This window comes from Narcine bancroftii, chromosome 3 (assembly GCF_036971445.1).
Source record: "Narcine bancroftii isolate sNarBan1 chromosome 3, sNarBan1.hap1, whole genome shotgun sequence".
Lineage (NCBI taxonomy): Eukaryota > Metazoa > Chordata > Chondrichthyes > Torpediniformes > Narcinidae > Narcine > Narcine bancroftii.
Genome location: NC_091471.1, coordinates 301,899,282 through 301,922,689, shown reverse-complemented (window position 1 = coordinate 301,922,689; position 23,408 = coordinate 301,899,282). Strand labels below are relative to the sequence as shown.

The 23,408-nt window shown below is 41.2% G+C and overlaps 1 protein-coding gene across 3 annotated transcripts in view; it reads left to right on the top strand.

Moving 5' to 3' along the window:
- The first annotated feature begins 12,452 nt into the window (after positions 1–12,452).
- LOC138759000 (GRAM domain-containing protein 2B) overlaps positions 12,453–23,408 on the top strand; it is a 28,813-nt gene continuing 17,857 nt past the window's right edge. For 2 of the 3 annotated variants that reach the window (XM_069928735.1, XM_069928733.1), the window contains exons 1-3: positions 12,453–12,616; positions 21,591–21,728; positions 23,246–23,324. In XM_069928735.1, the coding sequence (XP_069784836.1) occupies positions 12,537–12,616; positions 21,591–21,728; positions 23,246–23,324 (297 nt within the window). In that variant the 5' untranslated portion in view covers positions 12,453–12,536. The remainder of the gene's footprint in view (positions 12,617–21,590; positions 21,729–23,245; positions 23,325–23,408) is intronic. The other variant, XM_069928734.1, reaches the window with a different exon arrangement.

The following is a 23,408-nucleotide window of genomic DNA, read 5'->3' as shown; positions in this document are numbered from 1 at the left end:
ACAGACACAAGGAGAATGTACCAACTCCTTGTAGACAGCGCCTGATTTGAACTCCAGATGCTAGCGCTAACCATGCTGCCCGAACATGCTCTTCCAAACATCTACACTCTGTGATTCTAAACTTGAACTCCCCTTAACAAACTATTTTAATTCCCCTAACTATTTCTACATGAATGTTATCTGTTCTTGGCCTCGTTCTTTGTCATGGTGAGGCCAAACGCGAACTTGAGAAACACCACATCATGTTCAGCTTGAACAACCATAAACATTGATTTTTCCGCTTTTAGGTAACCCCCATCTGGTCCCGTTGTTTCCACATCTTCTTTAATTACTCCTGTACTTTTACTATCTTCTTCTTCTTCCATCCCTTCCTTGTGGTCACCCCCTCTACCTGTTTCTCCCCCTCTCACCTTTCTATCCTATATGTACTCTATCACCTCTAGACTTCTTTCCCCTGATCTTTATATTTATTTTTATCTTGGTTTTGATAAAAGTTCCTGACCTGAAATGTTGACTCATCATTTCCAACCTTGGATGTTATCTGACCGTCTGAGTTCCAAAGTTCCACCATCTAAAGGTTTTGTGTTTTTTTTTACCCCCAGTCTTTCATTGAGATCTGATGACATTTGAAGTGAAGCAGGAAAAAAAATGTAAAGGTAGCATATACAAGTATGAAATTTAGTGGATAAACTGGTTTGTTTAATGCAAGTTATGTGAAATCACATAATTCTGAGTGTAACTTTTTGTAACACTAAATGATGAATATTTTGTTTGTCCCATAATTATACCATTAATTGACTTGCATTTCTGACTGTTCTCTACACCACGTCTTTACTCATTCGTAAAACCCTCTCACTTTGTTTCACTATTTTCTCTTCACTGTTTCACTGGCAACAAAACACGAACCTACTGATTTTATTTTTAGCGAGGTACATTTTAAAAGCAAAATATCTTGTTGGGATTTGTTGTCATTCTTGATCTGGCCTCTATTTAAAGTTTTTACTTTTTTAAAGGTCAAACTCTTAAAAGTGTATTCCTTATTCACTTGACATGGTGAAGAAATGTGTCTGTGTGTGTCTCTTGAAGCGACCTGCATCTCAATCATGTATCCACTCTTGCCTCGTACAGAACACAAGAGCTAAGTATTTCATTTAATGTGAAATTGTGTTTGTAAACTTGGATTATTATTTTTAATTTGCATCATCCAAGTGGACTTCATTTATACTTTTGCATACTTTATCAGGGTTTGGCAACTGTGGTGTGGGAGAGCATCTTTGGTATTTTGTACCACTTGAATGTTGTTAAACCTGATTTATTCGAGTGGAAAGGATTTTTCTCCTTTTACCTGCAGCAATCATCCATTGTGCTTTGTTCGTGTGGATAATCACTATTTCTGTTAGGCAGCGTATGTGCACATGTTCAAAAGTTGTTGTTGGATACACTTCACTTTGGACAGCCATTGGAGTCTAATTGAAATTATGAACTAATCAAAGGATGGTCTCTGCAATAACTGCAGCACTGATTCTGGTTGAAACTGCTTTGCATGCACCAGCAATGTGGCTATTTGCCTAACCAGCATAAATTACCAAGAAGGTAAAGCACACAATGCATTGTCAATGAACAACAAACATTTTGATCTAGCCTTTTATTAACCAGCAGGTTTGTTATTGTTTGTATATCACAAAATCCTAGGACAGCAAAGCCTGGGAAGAGGACATTTTGACTCTTCATTAGAACTCGGATAGAAACATTGGTAATTCTGGCTCTCTTTCAAGTCATCCTCCAGAGCTCAATTGAGTTATTATTTATTCTGCTTGCATCACACTTCAGCTAACATGCTTTCTGTTTTAGGGAATGATAGCAAATCCTCTTGGCCTTCTGCCTTCGTGACTGTAAACAGTCCTCTCCTATGGCTACTTAACCTTTTGCAGCTTCACTCTCTTGCAATCAATTGCGGTAAATCTTTTTTTTTCTTTTGAACTGGCCAAACCTATTAGCTAAGACTAAAAGTGTTTATTAACATTCAGTATAACTTGTTTTGTACTTTTCCTGTGTTAATAGATTTAATTTATCTGTCAACAGCATTTTCAATATATCCTATAGCCTTTTAAATATTTGGATATTGCACCTCGTGGCTCTGTGGGCATGTTGTGCATTTCAATGCTCGTATTGGAAGATTGATTTTAAAATTGCTACTCAGAACAATAATTTGCCAAGTGTGAATTCCAGGTTTGGTTAGTGGCTTCTAGCTTTGATAAATGACTTGCAGACTTGAAATGAGTGGTAATGGGTTACAAATTTCTATCAAAAAGGATTTTGCCAGCCTAATATGAAATGATTACTTAAGGGGAAAAAATAAAATTTAAGTACCTGTTAATACAGAATCGTTTGGCTTTCAGTTCACAATAGGTCCTGTGCTCTATGACCAGCTACTTCTGTGCCCCTTAATTTCTTTCTCTTTTTAAAACCATCCACTATTTCTGCTTTAATTGTTTACATTAGAAGACATTTTTATCATATCAGAACCTGGATGTAAATAGATTTTCTCTTCTATAAATTTCTCGCATTTATTATCTTCTTCTATTTCCCCCTCAATTTCAAGAAACTTTATTCATTCCTAATATTTTCATAACTTGGAACTCTTTAATCCTATCACTTGGATGTTACTTTGGGAAATGTTTGTGTACCTTTAAACAATCACCTAATGAGTCTGAGATTTCTTTTAAAGCAATCCTGTTGTCTAAAGAAACATTATTCTAATTTGGGAGTTTGACTTCTAATACCAATTTATATTTTCTGCATTTTGTGTCTTTCTAGAACTAGAATTGCTTTATTTTTTTAAATCTATGAATTTTCACTTCTTCTACAGAATCCAGATTTTGCTCTTGGTAGATTGCCTTGTTTTAACAAAACCCTTTTGTCTTGGCTGTTAACTTCAGTATAATTTCCCTAATCTTAATTTCTAGCTTCCTTTTGATCAGAAGAGTGAGTAAGCCTGTTATTTTTAATATAATCTGTAGTGTTTTTTAAAAATCAAAAGGTAGCATTCGAAGGGATGTTTAAAGTTGAAGGATTTTGATTGCTTGTGAAGAAATTAAATCCATTGCCAGAATCAATAATACACCAGCATCAAGTTCAACTTTATTATCATCTGATAGTACAACCCAATGAAACCGCATTCTCTGGTCCTCAGTGACAATTTGCAGAAACACACTAGAAGCAAACAATACATATGCAGTGTACAAAAATAAAGATTGTTAACAAATAGTAGAGTCTCGCAGAGTTAGCATGTTCATGGTAGAATTTATTTCTTGTTTCTCTTTCATTTAATCCTCACCTCCAGAAACGAAACAAAAAATGTTATTTAATAGGAGGGTGCTTTTAAACTATGGAGTTCGTTGAGGTAACCCTGTGAACAGACCAGGGTAGTGTAAATCATTAAGAACACAATTGTCTTCCAGAATATCCCCGTGCCAGGTAATTGGTCACATTGCCAAGATCTGTACTAGTGAACTGCAAAAGCAAATTCAAATTTCACCATGGCAGCCGCAGGATCTTGCATTTGGTTAACTATTATGCAGTATGAGCAGTTTATTTAGTTGTTTAGCACGGGAAGAAGCTGTTTCTCAGCCTTTTGGTTCTGGCTCTGATGCTCCTGTATCATTTTCCTGACTGGAGTAGGTGAAAGATGCTGTGTGAGGGGTGGTAGAGGTCAACAACTTTGCGAGCCCTCTTTGAACAATGATCATGGTTGATCACGTCAATATTTTTGGGGGGTGGGAGGGGGACCGCAGTGATCCTTTGCCACATTTATGGACCTGTAGGTTGATCTCTGATCCAATGCTCTGCAGCAAATGCACCACACTGTGAAGCAGCCAGGATACTCTCGGTCGAGCTCCTGTAGAAAGTTGACAGGATGATAGGTGGTAGCCTTGCCCTCCTCGCTCTTCTCAGGAAATGCAGTTGCTATTGCTCCTTCCTGACAAATGAGGAGATGTGTGTCCAATATAGGTCACTTCTTAAGGGAACTGAAGAATGTGGTGCTCTCTACTCTCTCTGAGGTAATAATGTGTTGTGGAGGGTGATCACTCCTGGTCCTCCTGAAGACCACTATCCTCTCATTTGTCTTGTTCGTACTCGGGTTGTTATTCTCACACCATATCATGAGATCTTCCACCTCTTCTCTGTGGTGCAATTCATTGTTGTTGCTGATGAGGCCAGCGACTGTTGTGTCATCTGCAAACTTGATAATACTGTTGGAGCTGGATCTGGTGAAGCAGTCACGGGTCAGCAACATGAAGAGAAGCGGGCTGAGCTCACAACCCTGAAGTGCTCTGTGTGACAGTGAAGGATACACAACTGTAAGCATATTCTGTGAGGAACCGCACCTTTAGGAAAACTGGAGAATATTGGAGGACTGTACAATATATTCAGCTTTGTCCACCTTGGCAGTATAAGAAACCAGAATGAGGATATCCTTTTCATCCCAAATGCTGACAGAGGAGTGGTGTGAGGGCATACTGTCTTATTTTGTGGGGAGGGTGGGGGGGGGGGAGGAGAAGGTGCAACTTGATGCAGAATTAACAAGATCGTATTTTGCATCTTTCCTGATTTCTGAGATGGGAGACGTGGATGTTATGCAACTCTGTTACAGTGCCAGTGTCCGGGATTTGAATCTGGCGGTGTCTGTAATGAGTTTCTACGCTCTCCCAGTGTCTGCGTGGGTTTCCTCTGGGCGCTCTGGTTTCCTCCAACTGTTGAAAACTGTTGTGGGTGGGGTGGGGGGGGGGCTGAAGGACATTTGGGCAGTATGGGCTCATGGGACAAAATTACCTGTTGCCATGCAGTATGTATATCTACATTTAAACATCACAACAAGTTGGAAATGTACAACAGATTCTCATCTTGGATGAAACATGAAAATGAGTTGGCTGCCTGGAAAATCTGCTCTCAATGATGCCTGGTTCAGAGGTCTGGAGCCTTGGGATGATGTAAATGTGCCACCTCCTACCCACTGTGCGGTTATTCCTTTCATGTTAGGATGAGACATATAAGGCCATCGAACAACTGAAAAGTGGCAAAGCAGCAGGTATGGATGGAAACCCCCAGAGGTCTGGAAGGCTGGCGGCAAAACTCTGCATGCCAAACTGCATGAGTTTTTCAAGCTTTGTTGGGACCAAGGAAAACTGCCTCAGGACCTTCGTGATGCCACCATCATCACCCTGTACAAAAACAAAGGCGAGAAATCAGACTGCTCAAACTACAGGGGAATCACGCTGCTCTCCATTGCAGGCAAAATCTTCGCTAGGATTCTACGAAATAGAATAATACCTAGTGTCGCCGAGAATATTCTCCCAGAATCACATGTGCGGCTTTCGCGCAAACAGAGGAACTACTGACATGGTCTTTGCCCTCGGACAGCTCCAAGAAAAGTGCAGAGAACAAAACAAAGGACTCTACATCACCTTTGTTGACCTCACCAAAGCCTTCGACACCGTGAGCAGGAAAGGGCTTTGGCAAATACTAGAGCGCATCGGATGTCCCTCAAGGTTCTTCAACATGATTATCCAACTGCACGAGAACCAACAAGGTCGGGTCAGATACAGCAATGAGCTCTCTGAACCCTTCTCCATTAACAATGGCGTGAAGCAAGGCTGTGTTCTCGCACCAACCCTCTTTTCAATCTTCTTCAGCATGATGCTGAACCAAGCCATGAAAGACCCCAACAATGAAGACGCTGTTTACATCCGGTACCGCACGGATGGCAGTCTCTTCAATCTGAGGCGCCTGCAAGCTCACACCAAGACACAAGAGAAACTTGTCCGTGAACTACTCTTTGCAGATGATGCCGCTTTAGTTGCCCATTCAGAGCCAGCTCTTCAGCGCTTGACGTCCTGCTTTGCGGAAACTGCCAAAATGTTTGGCCTGGAAGTCAGCCTGAAGAAAACTGAGGTCCTCCATCAGCCAGCTCCCCACCATGACTACCAGCCCCCCCACATCTCCATCGGGCACACAAAACTCAAAACGGTCAACCAGTTTACCTATCTCGGCTGCACCATTTCATCAGATGCAAGGATCGACAATGAGATAGACAACAGACTCGCCAAGGCAAATAGCGCCTTTGGAAGACTACACAAAAGAGTCTGGAAAAACAACCAACTGAAAAACCTCACAAAGATAAGCGTATACAGAGCCGTTGTCATACCCACACTCCTGTTCGGCTCCGAATCATGGGTCCTCTACCGGCATCACCTACGGCTCCTAGAACGCTTCCACCAGCGTTGTCTCCGCTCCATCCTCAACATCCATTGGAGTGCTTTCATCCCTAACGTCAAAGTACTCGAGCTGGCAGAGTCCGCAAGCATCGAATCCACGCTGCTGAAGACCCAACTGCGCTGGGTAGGTCACGTCTCCAGAATGGAGGACCATCCCCTTCCCAAGATCATGTTATATGGCGAGCTCTCCACTGGCCACCGTGACAGAGGTGCACCAAAGAAAAGGAACAAGGACTGCCTAAAGAAATCTCTTGGTGCCTGCCACATTGACCACCGCCAGTGGGCTGATATCGCCTCAAACCGTGCATCTTGGCGCCTCACAGTTTGGTGGGCAGCAACCTCCTTTGAAGAAGACCGCAGAGCCCACCTCACTGACAAAAGGCAAAGGAGGAAAAACCTAACACCCAACCCCAACCAACCAATTTTCCCCTGCAGCCGCTGCAACCGTGTCTGCCTGTCCCGCATTGGACTTGTCAGCCACAAACGAGCCTGCAGCTGACGTGGACCTTTACCCCCGCCATAAATCTTCGTCCGCGAAGCCAAACCAAAGAAGAAAGAAAGAAGATTACTTGTGTTTACAGTAAAATGAAAGCCATTTGATGAGTTGAATTCCTCCCGAGCTCAAATTACGGAATCATGTTGTTTAGAAACCTTTGGCACACTTGCACTTACCAGGCTTGTGAAATAGTATGCATATAACCTGTAATTGTCGACTAGTACATTTCATCAAATTTTTAAATCCTGAGTGATTACTCACTCGATAACCATAAATTTGATTAAGCTGTTACGCTGTAGATAGGCACTGTTGCCTCATTTAAGGCTTGGTCTGTTCCCAGCACATCACATGACACAAAAGGTAGACGAATGATCAGATCATTGCAATGGTGTATATGACAATTAGTTGATCAACAGATTATTTTCATTGTGCATTAGTATATGTTCATGGTAGAGTTTACTTCTCTTTTCTCTTTCTCAATCCTCACCACCAGAAATGAAATTAAAAATGTTAATTGATAGGTAAGTGCTTTTAAAATGTGGAGTTCATTGAGGTGACCAGACCAAGGATAGTATGAATCATTAAGAACACACTTGTCTTCCAGAATATTCCTGTGCCAGGTGATTGGTCATGTTGCCAAGATCTGTACTAGTGAACTGCAAAAGCAGTTTCAAATTTCACAATGGCAGCTGCAGGATCTTAACATTTGGTTTAACTATATTATGCATCCTATTTGCATAATAAATTCAGAAGCTTTTCGAGAAGAAGTTTCTGTACCTTTTTTAATCAAAGTGCACAAAACCTGAATGAAAAGAATGGTAATTTTCCCATGGTTTCTGGAAGGCATTGGTTTAAGGTGAGAGATTTAAGAGGGTCCAGGGCGGGGGAGGGGACAACTCTCACTTAGAGTACAGTTCATAGGAACGAGCTGCTAGAGGAAGTCATAGAAGTGGGCATGATTTTGATCTTCAAAAGACACTTGGACAAATATATGGATAGGTTTAGGAGGAAAGGAGAATAGCCCAGAATGTCAGCATGCTTGACCAGGATGAGTTAGGCTGAAGAGCCTGTGCTGAATGGTACCAAGATTCGTTATGTTTGTTCAATGTTGTAGTCACATGAGAAATGATTTCTCCAACCCCCCCCCCACCCCCCCCACCCCCCCCCCCCCCCATTGATAGGATCAATGTAGATCCGTCTGAAGTGGCTCCTATCAGCCTGGTCACAACCTCTTCTCACTGCTGCTTTCAGGAAGAAGGTACAGAACACTCAGGTCCTGCACCTCAAGGTTCAAGGACATTTTTTTTTTCATTGGCCGTCATGAAGGGCAGCATGGTCGGCTTGGTGGTTTGCCGGTTTCCTCCCATTGTTCAAAACGTACTGGGGATGTAGGTTAATGGGGTGTAAATTGGGTGGCACAGACTCATGGCTGTATTTTAAATTTTAAAAGATACTTCCTTTACTACCCTAACTATAAACCACTCCAACACCAAAAAAAGACCTGGCTGCACTATTGAAACATAACTTTGTTTTGCATGAACTGTAACTGTTTGCTTATTATATTAATGACCTTTCAGTACAGTGGGTAACTATTGGAGGTTTTTGAAAAATGACCAAGAATTCTGTGGGTCCATGGGTCATCTGTGTTGGCCTCAAAAGCAGTTTATCTGATCTTGGTGGCATGAGATTGAAAATCGAGAAAAGAAATGCAGATGCTGAAAATCTGATTATAAAAATAATGTTGGAAACAAAGGAACCCATTTTGCATTATAAATTTTATAAGTACAAAAAAAAACCTCAAATCTTGAAGGGTCCCAGACTGGTAAAATATCAGACGTTGCCAGTGTTTCCAGCACTTTGTTTTTACTTCCAAATGCTCTAAAGCTTTTACCGTTATTTAATAAAATTCTGGCCAGTTCATGTACTGCTTGGTTTCTTTGGAATGTCCTGTGGTTGCATTTATGATGGATGCTGTTCAAAATCAAACTTTTTTTTTGCTGCCTTCTGATGTCCCTCCCCTTGTGAACAATGCTGAGATTAAGGCTAATGTAATCATTTTATGGATTTTTGCTGTTAGAATGTGTTCCTTATTTGGAAGGATATTTTTCATTTTTAAAAAAAAGTGTACCTGAAGTTGCTGGGTTCTAATTTAAACAGTAGTCCACTGATTCTGTGCGATCTGATATAAAATATCTCTTGCTAAGACTTGTATAGTCAAATCTCTAATTGCGGCTTAAATATTATTTTTGTGGTAAACCACTGTTAGGCTATGATTGGCTGCTACTGGCAGGATACGCCTCCTGAGATTGATCCTACCCATAGCCCTTTGCATGCTCCCCATTCCACTCTGCCTTGATTAGTCAGTGAGGTGGACAGTTATTCCAGTTTATCAGTTTCACCACTTCAGTCTTTTGTGATTATGGATGGTGCGTCAATTTTGTTGTCAAGTCACCTTTATTCATACCATCCATACTCACGTGGTAAAGACAAGATGGTATTTCTCCAGGACCATGGAGCAGCTTTACATAAATATGTTAGAAGTTAAACACATTAAAATATTAAGATGTACACAGTAATGGTCCACGGTACCCTATCCTCAAATGTACTTGGAGTTCAGGAGTCTGATGGGTTGTGTGGGTGGAGGGGGGGGAGGTAGCTGTTGCCTAATCTGGACATAAGGGCCTGAGTGCTGCAACACCTCCTACCAGGTGGCAGAAGGGAAAACAGTTTATGTGAGGGGTTTGTGGAGTTCTTCATAATGTTTATTGGCTTTTGCCTGCATGTAGATGTCCTTCATGGTAGGAAGATCTTTTCCACCAACTTCACTTACCTCTGCAGGGTCTTGTGGTCAAAGGAGGTACAGTTTTCAAACCAGGCAGTGATGCAGTTGCACAAGATGCTCTCGATACATCCCCTGTAGAATGTAGTGAGGGTGGGGGGTGGGAGATTAACTTTCCTCAGCCTTCACAGGAAGTAGAGGCGCTGCTGGGCTTTCTTGGCCATGGAGCTGGTGTTAAGGGTTCAGATGAGGTTCTCCGCCAAGTTCACACTAAGGATATTCTTGACGATCTCAACAGTAGATCCTTCAATGAGCATGGTTCCCCAACTCCTTTCCCCCCCCCCCCATGCCCTCCTTAAGTCGACAACCATCTCTCTTTTGCTTTTTTTAACAACGAGATAGACAACAGACTCGCCAAGGCAAATAGCGCCTTTGAAAGACTACACAAAAGAGTCTGGAAAAACAACCACCTGAAGAAACACACAAAGATCAGCGTGTACAGAGCCGTTGTCATACCCAAGCTCCTGTTCGGCTCCGAATCATGGGTCCTCCACCGGCATCACCTACGGCTCCTAGAACGCTTCCATCAGCGCTGTCTCCGCTCCATCCTCAACATTTATTGGAGTGACTTCATCACCAACATCAAAGTACTCGAGCTGGCAGAGTCCGCAAGCATCGAATCCACGCTGCTGAAGACCCAACTGCGCTGGGTAGGTCACGTCTCCAGAATGGAGGACCATCGCCTTCCCAAGATCATGTTATATGGCGAGCTCTCCACTGACCACCAAAACAGAGGTGCACCAAAGAAGAGGTACAAGGACTACTTAAAGAAATCTCTTGGTGCCTGCCACATTGACCACTGCCAGTGGGCTGATATCGCCTCCAACCGTGCATCTTGGCGCCTCACAGTTCGGTGGGCAGCAACCTCCTTTGAAGAAGACCGCAGAGCCCACCTCACTGACAAAAGACAAAGGAGGAAAAACCCAACACCCAATCCCAACCAATCAATTTTCCCTTGCAACCGCGCCTGCCTGTCCCGCATCGGACTTGTCAGTCACCAATGAGCCTGCAGCATACGTGACATACCCCTCCATAAATCTTCGTCCACGAAGCCAAGCCAAAGAAAGAGATACAGATTGTTGGCCGCACCTCATCTCTGTTCGCTGACTTGTCATTCTTACTGATCAGGCCCACCACGGCCATGTCGTCACTAAACTTGATGATGTGGTTTGAGTTGTGTTTAGCTGCACAGTCATGGGCCAGCAGAGTAAACAGTAATGGACTCTATATGCAGCCCAGGGTGGGGGTGGGGGTGGGGGAGGTGGAGGAACTTGCTCAGTGTGATGGTCTTGGTGTTGCTGTTACCAATCCGGACTGCCTGGGATCTCCCCAACAGGAAGTTGAGAATCCAACTGCAGAGGGAGGTGTTTAGACCCAGCAAGTTCAACTTCCTTATCAGATATTGAGGTATGATGGTGTTGAATGTCGAGCTGAAATTAATAAACAGCATTCCAGGTGGGTGAGAGCTAGGTGGAGCCTGCTGGCAATGGCATTGTTTGTAGAGCGGTTGGGTCTGTACGCCAACTGTAGGGGGTCTAGTGACAGGGCAGCAGGGGGTTGACATGCCGCAAGATGAGCCTCTTGACGCTGCACGACGGTGGACGTGAGTGCGACAAGGTGGTAGTCATTGAGGCAGGACACAGATAACTTCTTCAGCATGGGGAAAATGGTGGGACCACGGAGTTTCTCGGGGAGATGTTAAAGATGTCAGCAAGAATATCTGCTAGCTGAGCTGCACATCCCCTGAGCACTCTTGTCGAGTTGACTTTGCTTAGCTCTCTCCATGTCGGGCACTGCAAAACAAAGTATTACAAAAATTTCTTCTAGTCTTCTGTATGGCAGACTAAGATTTGCTATTAGCAGAAATTTCCATGGACCCCTATAGCTAGAGAAAGAAAAGCAAAAGAGAGTTTCCCCCAGGGTCAGTAAATGTCCATGGCTTTGCCGTCAGCGCCCCCCCAGCCACACAGCCTTCGGTCCAAATCATCAGCTCCAGGTGCACACCTCTGATGTGGTCAGGAAGCCTCCAGCACCCTCATGCATCCATCAAGTTCAGTTTCAAGTTTATTGTCACAGCTACCAAGATACAATGACAAAGTTTTGTTTTCCTGATATCCAATGTTGACCAATACACAAATACAAATTAAAAACAGTACAAGGTGCAAGAAAGATCCTTGAGAATGGCGCAAATGCAACCTTTTATTAGTGTAAGGTTCAGGAGTCTGATAGTTGTGTGAAATAAACTGTTCCTCAAAAGGTTGCCTTCTTCCTCCACCCCCACCCTCCAAAGAGCCACCTACTTTCATCCTGCTTTCAGGGTATCTGCAACTCTTTTTTTCTAGGCTGCTATTTTTTTCTCTATCATTATTAGAATCAATGACTGGGTTAACACCAAGGCATTAGCAACAGAAATAATTTTAACCTGATTTTCCCAGCATGATTGGATCTGATGCCCTGATTTTTGTCTTCCTCCTGAAGATGAATAAATTGGTAGTAATAATTGCACTACTTGTTTCTAATTGGGCTGGTTGCATTCAAATGAACCCTCCTGTTGATAGGAGTGTAATAGGATGTATTTTTCCTCTCTAAAGTTATTATATGTGAGCATTATTTTATTTAATAAAAAGTGAAACAGCCTTCAGCCTTCTGGGGTAACTGGAACACAAAATTAATTGCATGAGCAAGCTTAAATTCCTTGTAACATCACACAACATTCAACAAGAAGTTATTTATGTTATTTCAAACCTGGAATCCTGTCTGGCCAGTTTTTGGGGAGGAAGGAGTTTAGCCTGATTGGGCTGACACAAAGCAGATTAGTGTTGCATGAATTGGGACAGGAAATTATTTAAATTCTCTTCCCCGGTGGATTGATTATAAGCACTCTGCCTATCCTGGTCAAAAAATATTCTGAGGGACATTTGTAGCCATGCTAAAAGATGGGTTCCCTTCAATGGACAGGTATATGAAGTTAATTGGGAAGAAAGTTCATCAGCTAGAGGCTCTGAGGTAAAATTTGTCTGTTTATAAAAAAGATTTGCGTTTGAGTTAACTCAAAGATTTATTTAATAGATTAACAACTCTGTGCCTTGTAATGTAAACTCTTACATTTTCGAACTGACATGAAACCGAATAATCGAGTGCAATGAGCTGTTACATATTGAAAGCTGAAAAGATTTTGCTCGATAATTAGAAAATGTTCTAAGCTTGCTTTTGAGCTTTTTTTAGAAATGAAAATGTTTATGTCTCTTTCAATATTTTTTAAGTTTCAGTAATACTCGTGCATATGTACATGAATGGCTTTGTTTATTGGATTTTGTAAATTTGTGAAAATTAAAATAAAATATTCAAAAGAAGTTTCAATAATAATAAACCAGCAAAATCCTTTAAACGGTAAGCATGCAAAAAGGAATATACAGTTGTAATAATATGTAGAAAAAAACTATATATGAACAAAGTACTTTAACAAATAGATTAGAAGAAAGGCAAAGAATATTAGGCACTTAAAACAAATATAAAATGGCGAATTGAAAAAGACACGAAAAATTACTATTCTACAAAATCTACCCCCTTCCCTTTGGGGTTGTTGAAAGCGGCATATAATTTGCTACCATATAGAGAAAACTAAAATCACAAAGCAATATCAGAGTAATTGTTAAATTATGAAAATAATTAATAAAAGGGCCCCATAAATTCAAACCTGTTACATCTGTAAAACAACTGATGCCATCATATTGGATAGACCAAGAGTGCGGATAGTCATAGGTCAACCATTTATTCTTCCTCTAGAATTGTAGTAGCACAGTTGGCCTTGCACCTCTGGTAAATGATGAGGGGGGCGAGGGGAATAACCAGGATTCTTGTAGATGATCACTGATCAGCAGTCAAGGACATATCTGCAAATTTGCATGGTGCTTTGACAAATCATACTAAAATATGTAATGATTGAAGTCCAGTTACAAAGTCTCTAATTTCCATGCTCTTTTTCTGCTGTTCCTTTTCAAAGAGGAGCAATCATGTTATCTGGTGATCCTGCCAAGACTTGCCCATGACCATGCTATCTGGTGATCCTGCCAAGACTTGCCCCTTTTTCAATGAAAATACACAAAGTTGGGGAAACTCAGCAGGTCAAACAATGTCCTTTATATAGCAAAGGTAAAAATACGTAACCGACGTTTCTGGCTTGAGCCCTTCATCGTCTGAAATGTTGGCTATGTACGTTTCTTTGGCTTGGCTTCGCAGACGAAGATTTATGGAGGGGGTAAAAGTCCACGTCAGTTGCAGGCTCGTTCGTGGCTGACAAGTCCGATGCGGGACAGGCAGACACGGTTGCAGCGGCTGCAGGGGAAAATTGGTTGGTTGGGGTTGGGTGTTGGGTTTTTCCTCCTTTGCCTTTTGTCAGTGAGGTGGGCTCTGCAGTCTTCTTCAAAGGAGGTTGTTGCCCGCCAAACTGTGAGGCGCCAAGATGCACGGTTTGAGGCGAGATCAGCCCACTGGCGGTGGTCAATGTGGTAGGCACCAAGAGATTTCTTTAGGCAGTCCTTGTACCTTTTCTTTGGTGCACCTCTGTCACGGTGGCCAGTGGAGAGCTCGCCATATAACACGATCTTGGGAAGGCGATGGTCCTCCATTCTGGAGACGTGACCCATCCAGCGCAGCTGGATCTTCAGCAGCGTGGACTCGATGCTGTCGACCTCTGCCATCTCGAGTACTTCGACGTTAGGGATGAAAGCGCTCCAATGGATGTTGAGGATGGAGCGGATACAACGCTGGTGGAAGCGTTCTTGGAGCCGTAGGTGATGCCGGTAGAGGACCCATGATTCGGAGCCGAACAGGAGTGTGGGTATGACAACGGCTCTGTATACGCTTATCTTTGTGAGGTTTTTCAGTTGGTTGTTTTTCCAGACTCTTTTGTGTAGTCTTCCAAAAGCGCTATTTGCCTTGGCGAGTCTGTTGTCTATCTCATTGTCGATCCTTGCATCTGATGAAATGGTGCAGCCGAGATAGGTAAACTGGTTGACCGTTTTGAGTTTTGTGTGCCCGATGGAGATGTGGGGGGGCTGGTAGTCATGGTGGGGAGCTGGCTGATGGAGGACCTCAGTTTTCTTCAGGCTGACTTCCAGGCCAAACATTTTGGCAGTTTCCGCAAAGCAGGACGTCAAGTGCTGAAGAGCTACCTTTCTGTATAAAGGATGCTGTTTGACTTGCTGTTTCTCCAGCATGTGTGTGTGTGTGTTTTTTTTAAACTTTAACCAAGGTGTTTACAGATTTCTGTGTTTTTCTTTTACTACTTGTTGATTTTCTTTTTCTATTTAAAAAAAAGTTATCCAGTTATCACTTGAACATGGTGAGGCTTTGCTGTACATATGTTGGCTACCATGTTTCTTTCCTGACAAAAGGTGACTATACTTCATAAGTATTTAATTGGGATGGTCCCAAATTGTGGCTTGGTATGTTAAGAACACCATCTACAAATTTGCTGATGTTACCACTGTAGTGGGTTGTATAAAAAAGGGATGATTTAAGTCGGAATACAGGAGGGAGATTGAAAACTTGGCTGAATGGACTAACAACAACCTTGCCCTCAAAAAAAAAGAATCTCGGGGTTGTGTACGATGTCGTGTATGTATTCTGGCAATGAATCTGAACTTTGAACTTGCAAGTGAATGTTTAAAAGGCAATATTTAAATGCATGGCTCTTTTCCTTCTGTGCAGAGTGCCTTCCCCTTTCACATGATTACCTGTTGTAGGAGTTTGGGTGGACTTTCTTTCTATTGAGTTTTATTGCATTCCATGACTGTTGATTATGTATTGTAGCTGTATGCTACTCAAAAGAAAGACACATGAATGCAGTCAGGTTAAGCTCTGCGTTTTATTGGAGGCTCGGGCTCGACTTTTATACCTCTTGCGTTCCCGCAGTTTCCCTCTTTTTACTGACCCAACGGCCTGCAGAACAAAAGCGGGTTTCCCGTGCGCGGGTACCCTCTCGCACGACAATTTCTTATTCCCCGCAATTGTGAATCCCCAAATTGTGAAAAACTGCCATTTTGGGTTCGCTGGCCCTTAAACTGCCCTTGCTGTTCGTCCGCCGTTTTGCTTGCTAGGGCCAGTGCCACTGCACGGTCTGCTGGCTTTTAGGTAGGCTCACTGCCCAGAGCACCGGTTTGATCGCTGCGGTGGCGGGTTGCCACAGTATAATGGTCTTTAGAGTTGTTCTTTTAAACTCTCATCTATAATCTCTTTTGTGATTACAGAAATGTAAAACATCTCGGGTTTCATTTTCAAACCAAAGTATTCTTGATAATTCTGGTTCTGTTAAGTATATTATAACGTCATCTGCAAATAGACTTTGATTTTATGTTCCTTCTCTTTTATTTTTATCCCTCTTATTTTATTTTCTGTTCTTATCAGTTCTGTCAATGGTTCTATAGCTAACGCGAACAGTGAGGGAGATAGTGGACATCCCTGCCTAGTTGTCCTGCTTAATTTAAATTGGTTTGATATATATCCATTCGCCAATGGTCCCTTATATAATGCTTTAATCCAATTAATATATTTCTCTGGTAGGTTGAACCTCTGTAGTACTTTGAATAAATAATTGCATTCTACTCTGTCAAAGGCTTTCTCTGCGTCTAAGGCAACTGCCACTGTTGGCGTCTTGTTTCCTTGTACCCCATTGACTAAGTTAATGAACTTACAGATATTGTCAGTTGTTCGTCTTTTCTTAATAAATCCAGTTTGATCTAGTTTTACTATTTTTGGTACACAGTCGGCCAATCTGTTTGCCAATAGTTTAGCTATTATCTCTACTCAACTCAGATTATAAGATATTGGTCTATACGATGCTGGTGTTAGTGGATCTTTCCCCATCTTTAGTATTACTGTAATTATTGCTGTTTTGCATGAATGTGGCATGTTTTGTGTTTCTTCAATCTGGTTCATTACTTCCAGGAGAGGAGGAATTAATAAGTCTTTAAATGTTTTATAGAATTCTATTGGGAGTCCGTCCTCTCCTGGCGTTTTATTGTTTGGTAGTTTTTTTAATATATCCTGTATTTTCTCTATTTCAAATGATTTTATTAATTTGTTTTGCTCCTCCTTGCAATTTCAGTAGTTCAATTTTAGCTAGAAACTCATCTATTTTGTCTTCTTTCCCTTCGTTCTCAGTTCGATATAATTGCTCATAGAATTCTTTGAAGTTTTCATTGATCTCCATTGGGTTTATCGCCACCTTGTACGTTTGTAGCGTTTCGTATTTTATTTTTTTGTCTACCAATTCTCTTTTTGTTGTATCTTCCCTTGTTGCTAAAAACTAAAGTATTCTTAATGTAGTGGTATGACACTTCAACAATTTGATACAACATAGTTAAATATTTGTCTACTGCCTTTTTAAAAATTAGACTTTTGTTTAAAAGCAAATTTAATTTGAAGCAGAATTGAAATTGTAAATTCAATCCTTTGTGAGGATTTGTCAAACTATTTTATCAACAGGACTTTTTAAAAGATTTTGCTTAGTGAATAGAAATCTTTGGAACATTTTAGCACAGTGTAGAAATGCGTCCTTCAGCTCACTGTGTCTTTGGTGACCAATTATTGCAATACAGAAAAGTGCTAGAGAAACTCAGCAGGCTGAGGGGGAAGAGGGGCATATATACGTTTTAATTGAAAAATAATTTGGCAGTATTTGCTTTGTTTGTGGATACATTTTGAATTTTCCTGCTTTCCAAAAGTTATTTTCCTTACAGAAACTTACATTCAACATAGTCTGATTTTCGTTTTATTGGTTAATGGCATGGCAAAGGCTGCTTCAAGCAGTTAAAATGAAATCTTTGGTAAATAAAGCCATCTGAATTTTGTTTATAAATGCTTAATAAGTTCCATACTGTATCATTTGCTGATCTTGGGACAATCATTAAATTTTTCCAATGAATGTCATGATAGCATGTTAATTTTTTAAGCTACAATAAGCCAACAGTAATTTGTAGTGTTAAATTTGTATCTCTATTCATTGTTCATCACCTGAAGCCAAATGAGATTTCAACAAGAAACAGTTGGAATTAACCCATGTAAGAAACCAAAACAGCGATATTGGTATTTAATTATATATAAAAAAAAACCAACCATAACTATGATTTTAAAATTCATAATTCTTATGTTGCCAATTCACTCTAGCAGATGGCAACCTGCCCAACTGGTAGCACCTAATGAGATTGCTGCCCACAATTTAAAAAAAAAAATCACAGGCAGTGTGCCAGATTTCTTTGCAGCCAGCTGTCATGGCTTCTGTTGTTATCTCGTTAGATATGTGGACGTCATGCTGAAATGAAAATAATCATCCTGCTTTGTGCATTTTGAGCTTGATTGGGAGTTTCTGATCAAAATCTCAGAAGCTGGATTTCTGGATAAAGTCCAGGGCAAATATATCACACCTTGGCTTTATTTTGCTTTCTGAAAGTCGTAATCTATTGGTCCACTTGCAGCTGATGGTGCAGGATGTTTGTAAGTTTGCATTTCACAATTCGTCTCATTCTTTTTGGATCATCTTGGAAGATGTCTAAAATTTAGAGAGAATGACAGCGTGATGCATTTCTGGCTTGTGTTGAGAATGGAGGATACTTTTTTAAAAACTCGTTCTATTTAAATATGTGGTGACCATTCCAGGCTAGAGATGAAGCATTTTTCCTTTAACTTGATTTCCCAGCCTTGCAAGATGCTCAGCTTCATGTACTTACCCTTTTAATTATCAATTATTGAATCTGCTTTCAGTGATGTTTTCAGGGAGTGCAGTCCAGGTTGTCTCACTATTATTACAAAATGTCTTGTAATAATATATACAATTTTTGAATATTTTTGATCACTTTTTCTGGCCAAAAATTGGGGGGGGGGGGGGGGTGGGACTGACTTTCATACAGGTCAAACTTTTGACCTTGTGAAGTACCTGCATTGTTCAGGCGTTGGGAGCTTCGATGGCCGGGACCAAGAGGTAAGTTCATGGTTGAGGCAATGGGACCTTGGATAGGCAATAGGTTGGAGGAAGGATCAGCAGTTGGGGGTTTGGATAGGGAGGTGATCAGGGCGAGGATCTGCAGCCAGGAGTTCGGGCAGGTAGCTGGAGCAAGGATCCATGGTCGGGAGTTGGCCGAGGATGGGCAGGTGGCTGAGACTAGGATCCGCAGCTGGGAACTTGGATGTGTGGGCGGCTGGGGCATCGGGAGCTCTAGAGGCATTGGGTGGGCAGTTGCAGCCAAAAATAGAGGGGAATGGGGGAGAGGGTCAACTTCTACATGGGTCATACAAAAACATCCAATTTTTGGGCAAAAAAGGGGAGGGGGGGGTTAACTAACATGGTATCAATGATTACATGAGTATATACGGTATTTCTAAATAAAGGGCCAAAAAAGGAATTGAACCAGTGTTTTCTGATTCATACACCTTGAAGTGATTTATAATCCATTTTGGAGGGGCGTTGTCATGTGATTTCTTGACCATCTATTCATGATGATATTGATTTGCTGGACTTGTAAATATTTGTTACATGCACTGTGGTAGGACAGTAACTAGACTGTGACATTTTCCCAACCCAATTGCTCTCCTCAAAGTTCTTGCGCCTTCTGACCTCCTGCAAAGAAGATGATCACTTCATTCTGAATATCAGCCCCTGTTGTATTTTAATGGTTGATAAATTGGCTCCTGTAAATGGTGAAGGTAAGTGATGAAAAGAATCAAAGATGAGTTGATGCCATATGAGAGAGATTGAGATGACAGAGCATGGGAAATAAGGGGGAACAAGATTGATGGACTGATCTTTTAAGAGCTGGTATGGATCTTCTAGAAAGGTTACGTGCTGTGTTATGCATTCCAGTTCCTGGGGTTTGACCAGGTGCAGTGCTAATTGCTTAGGTGCCGGACCTCACCGAAAATGGTGATAAGGAGGTTCTGGAGCTGCCCCCTGAGGTGCCAGAGTGGCAGTCCGGCAGCACTGCACCCCTGGGTTTGACCTGGTAATTTGTTCCTATTGTGCTTCTTTCCAACTGGGGGGCCTTCCAGTGTTACGGAGTCCAGAGGACCCCAAAAACCAGCAGCAATAGAAATGCACCACAACACAGGGTTACTTAAACAAAAGTAGTTTTTAATTATATTTGAACAAGAAAACAGAATTAAACTCTAACATTACTTAACCTACCTAACCCACTTAATCCCCCTCTAATACTAAACGCAGGTGTGTGTAATGTATATTTAAGATTAGAAAAGCTATTTGGATCATAGTCCAATCTCACTGGTTGCAGGCAATTCTTGTACCGTGCACAGAAGTTAGCATTAACAAAGTTCACCAGACTTTGGGGCTTAACAGGCAAATGGTTACACTCAGGAGGGTTCTTGCTGGTTTTCAGAGAGAGATTCCTTTTCCAGGACATCCGCACCTGATTCCTTTCCAATCAGTCTTTCTGACAAAACTTGCCCCCTTCAGGGTTCTCCAGATGATCCTTTTTTTTTTCCCGGGTCACCTCAGATCGCCAGTCTTCTCTTTTGACCAGAAAGCCTTCCAAAAATTTGCCAGCTTTGTCCTTCTGGAACTGATTTCTGTGTCTCTCCTCTCTGTTTCACTCCCTCCCTCTCTGAGAGCAAAACTGTTCTGTCCCTGCCTGCAAAGATCACATGCTTTCCCAGGCAAGGTGTATGTAGGTACTTTCTTGCTCCTCTGCAAAAAGCATCCTGCAAAAATTGTGTTTTTAAAATGTGTGTGTGGAAGGTACTCTAGCAATTCCTCCCAAGCCAGCTCAAAATACTCTGTCACACTAGCCCTTTTTGACTAGAAGACATCTTACCTCCTTCCTACTGCAACCAGTTTCCCAAATGTACAGTCCAGAATAAAATTGGAACCTATTTTATCCCACGTCAGATGCTTTGCAACCATCAAATGTGGGTTACTTTGTTTCTGCTGCCGCATGTAAGAATTTCAGTGCATGTATAAAAAGTACAATGTATATAACAAACTCAATATTATTGCCTTTTATTTGAGCTGCTCCATCATTAGCCATTTGGAAGCCTTCAGCCACCCAATAGCACTGGCTGGATGGTGAAACTGTGGTATTATTGTGCAATCAATTGGTGCAGATTTTCTGAGCCTGGTGATCACTTCGGCCATTTGATGGGCTGTGCAACCTCGATATCACCATAGTAGAACAAAGGTTGATTATTAGCCATAAACAATTTGTTAAATGTGATAGTACCAATTCTATCACCAATGTGTATATGTACAGATGGTAGTGTAGGATGACTGTGATTGGCTGAGAGTGTAGCCACGCCTACTGGCAGGTCTTAAAGGATTGCTCCAAGCCAGACCAGGTCATTCTGGACTGGTCGACCTACTTGTGATACGCTCCAGTCTTCTAGTTAATAAAAGCCTTGGTTTGGATCAACAAGTCTTTGGTTCTTTCGACGTGCTCTACAATGAAATTGTGCTATTTCTTCAGGATTGAATGAACTAAATAGAAGAAACCAAATTGATTTGTGCATTTGGGGAATGGAACCACTGAACTGTGAATTTGTTTCACAGGTTAAAGTGCACTTTTCAGTGGCTCTCGTTTCTCAATTTGACTTTTAAAATGAATCTAAAATGAGGCTGGTTAGAGCAGACGTGTCTAAATTGTTCAGTAACCTTCTTTTAATGAACTTAATTCTATCGTAAGACTTCCAGAGAAATTAATTTTGTTTGCCAGCTGATCAAGAGTCCAATGACCATATAAAAATTATGACATTCCAAAAAATGTTTGTTTTGAGATCTGTTGGGACACAAATCTCTTGGTGGCTCTTAAAAATGGAACACAAAGATCAAAATAATGATGCTGTTGTGCCTTTGTGTACTTAATTACATGCATGGTTTGTTTTCTGAAACCAGCCGCAAACCGTGGTAATAGTGATAATTCTCTGGAGACTGTTGTCTGCAGTTGTTAATTTTTGAAGATCTTTCATTTCCGAACAGCTGTCCTAATGAGATTGGAACCATGGCTGAAAAACAGAAGAAGAGCAAAAAGAAGTTGCCAGCACTGACCTCTAACTTAGAATCAGTTTCTACGACACCCGAAAACCAGCAAAGAGATAAATTACCATTATTGATGAGGTAAGTTTATTTGAACCAGGGCATCAAACGTTATGGAGAGAAGGCCAGACAGTGGGGCAAAATAGATTAGCTCATGATTAAATGGTGGGGAAGACTCGATCAGCTGAATAACCCATTTCTGCTCCTATGTCTTATGGGCTAATAATTTGATTTGATTTTAATGCTCTGAGATGAGTAGCCTTCAGTAACTTTTTAGAAGCATTTTTTTTTTAACATTAATATGATTGGACCTGAAATGTTTATCAAATGGACCATGTCATTATTCTTCAAGCTAGGAAAAAATACTGTAAATATTACAGTAATGTTCAGTGGAGCCAACACTGCCAGGTTATGATTTGGAATCTATTAACTAATGAGCTAAGGAATATGTTACATACACGACAGCAGCAATAAAGATTAGTCCAGATGGTGTTGTATTTAAAATACTATTTTAAATTATTAACCAACAATTATAGACCTAATTTAACTAACTTCTCTAAACTTTTAGACAATTATCTATTTTTAAACTCTAACTATATGTTATATTGGTGTGTGGAATGCCCTAAGTCATTACAGTTCAAGACTCAATTCTGGGAAGGAAATTCAAAGTTCAGTTGCAGAATTTCAATGACGAAATGTCGGTTTGAAATTGATGCGACACACAAGCCTTAGGATGGTGAGGCACACACTTAGATGGAAGGAGCAGTTCATGAAGTGAGTGAAAGAGACCAGGGGTGATCAAAGGTTGATTAACTCACAAAAGCCCTTCAGAGAAATGTCCTTTTTAGATGAGGGCCTTCTTCAGCAATTAGAACCCCTTTTACGGGTCAGTCGAAATGGAGTGCAGTATTTCTTCTGCCGATAGAAAACCCTTCTCGCAGGCCAGTCGAGTACAGTATTTCTTCTGCAAATTTAAAACCTTTTCAGGGGTCAGTTAAGTGGTTTCTCATTCCTCTATACAACCAGGAAAAACTCTGACATTCTTTTGATAACCACACAAAGAGGCCTAGTGGGTTTCTCAATCCCACAGAGGAGGTTGAAGAGATATTTCTCTTAAAATGGACTCTTGAACAAAAGGTGTACTTTTTAAAGAAGCTGGTCACGTGGTCTCTGCTCTCCTTCACTGTGAATGCATCAACTTTTTGGAACTTGGTGTCTTGAAAACTTGCTGCTAGTTCACAGTCATTTTCCAAAACCTGCAGGCTTTTGCTAAATCTGTTCTCCACACCATAAACTGAACTGAAAAATGGAAGAACATCACAAATAGTTCTTCCACACCCCACCCTCATCATTTTATTCCGGTACCTGCCTACATTTTGATGAAGGGCTTAAGCCCAGAAGTATCGGACATGTATCCTTATCTTTATAGAGAATGCTACTTAACCTGCTGAGTTTCTCTGGAAGTGTTAAGCAAATTAAGATTCTGCTTTCCAAACTCTGGCTCCAATCTACACTTTTCTAAATATTGTCAATATGTGAATGTTGAATTTGACTGAACTGTGAAAAATCGACTGGTTGCCTATCGTTGCTTTGTGTAGGTCACAAGCCTTCGACTTGCCTGATGTAAAAAATGAAGAGGTTCCACACCCAGGCAGAAAGCAATCTTCCTCCAATTGGGTAAGGAATTAATTCATATTAAATATGTCTTTTGAAAATGATTTAAAAAGAAACGTCATTTATTTGTCACAAATGTTACAGCGA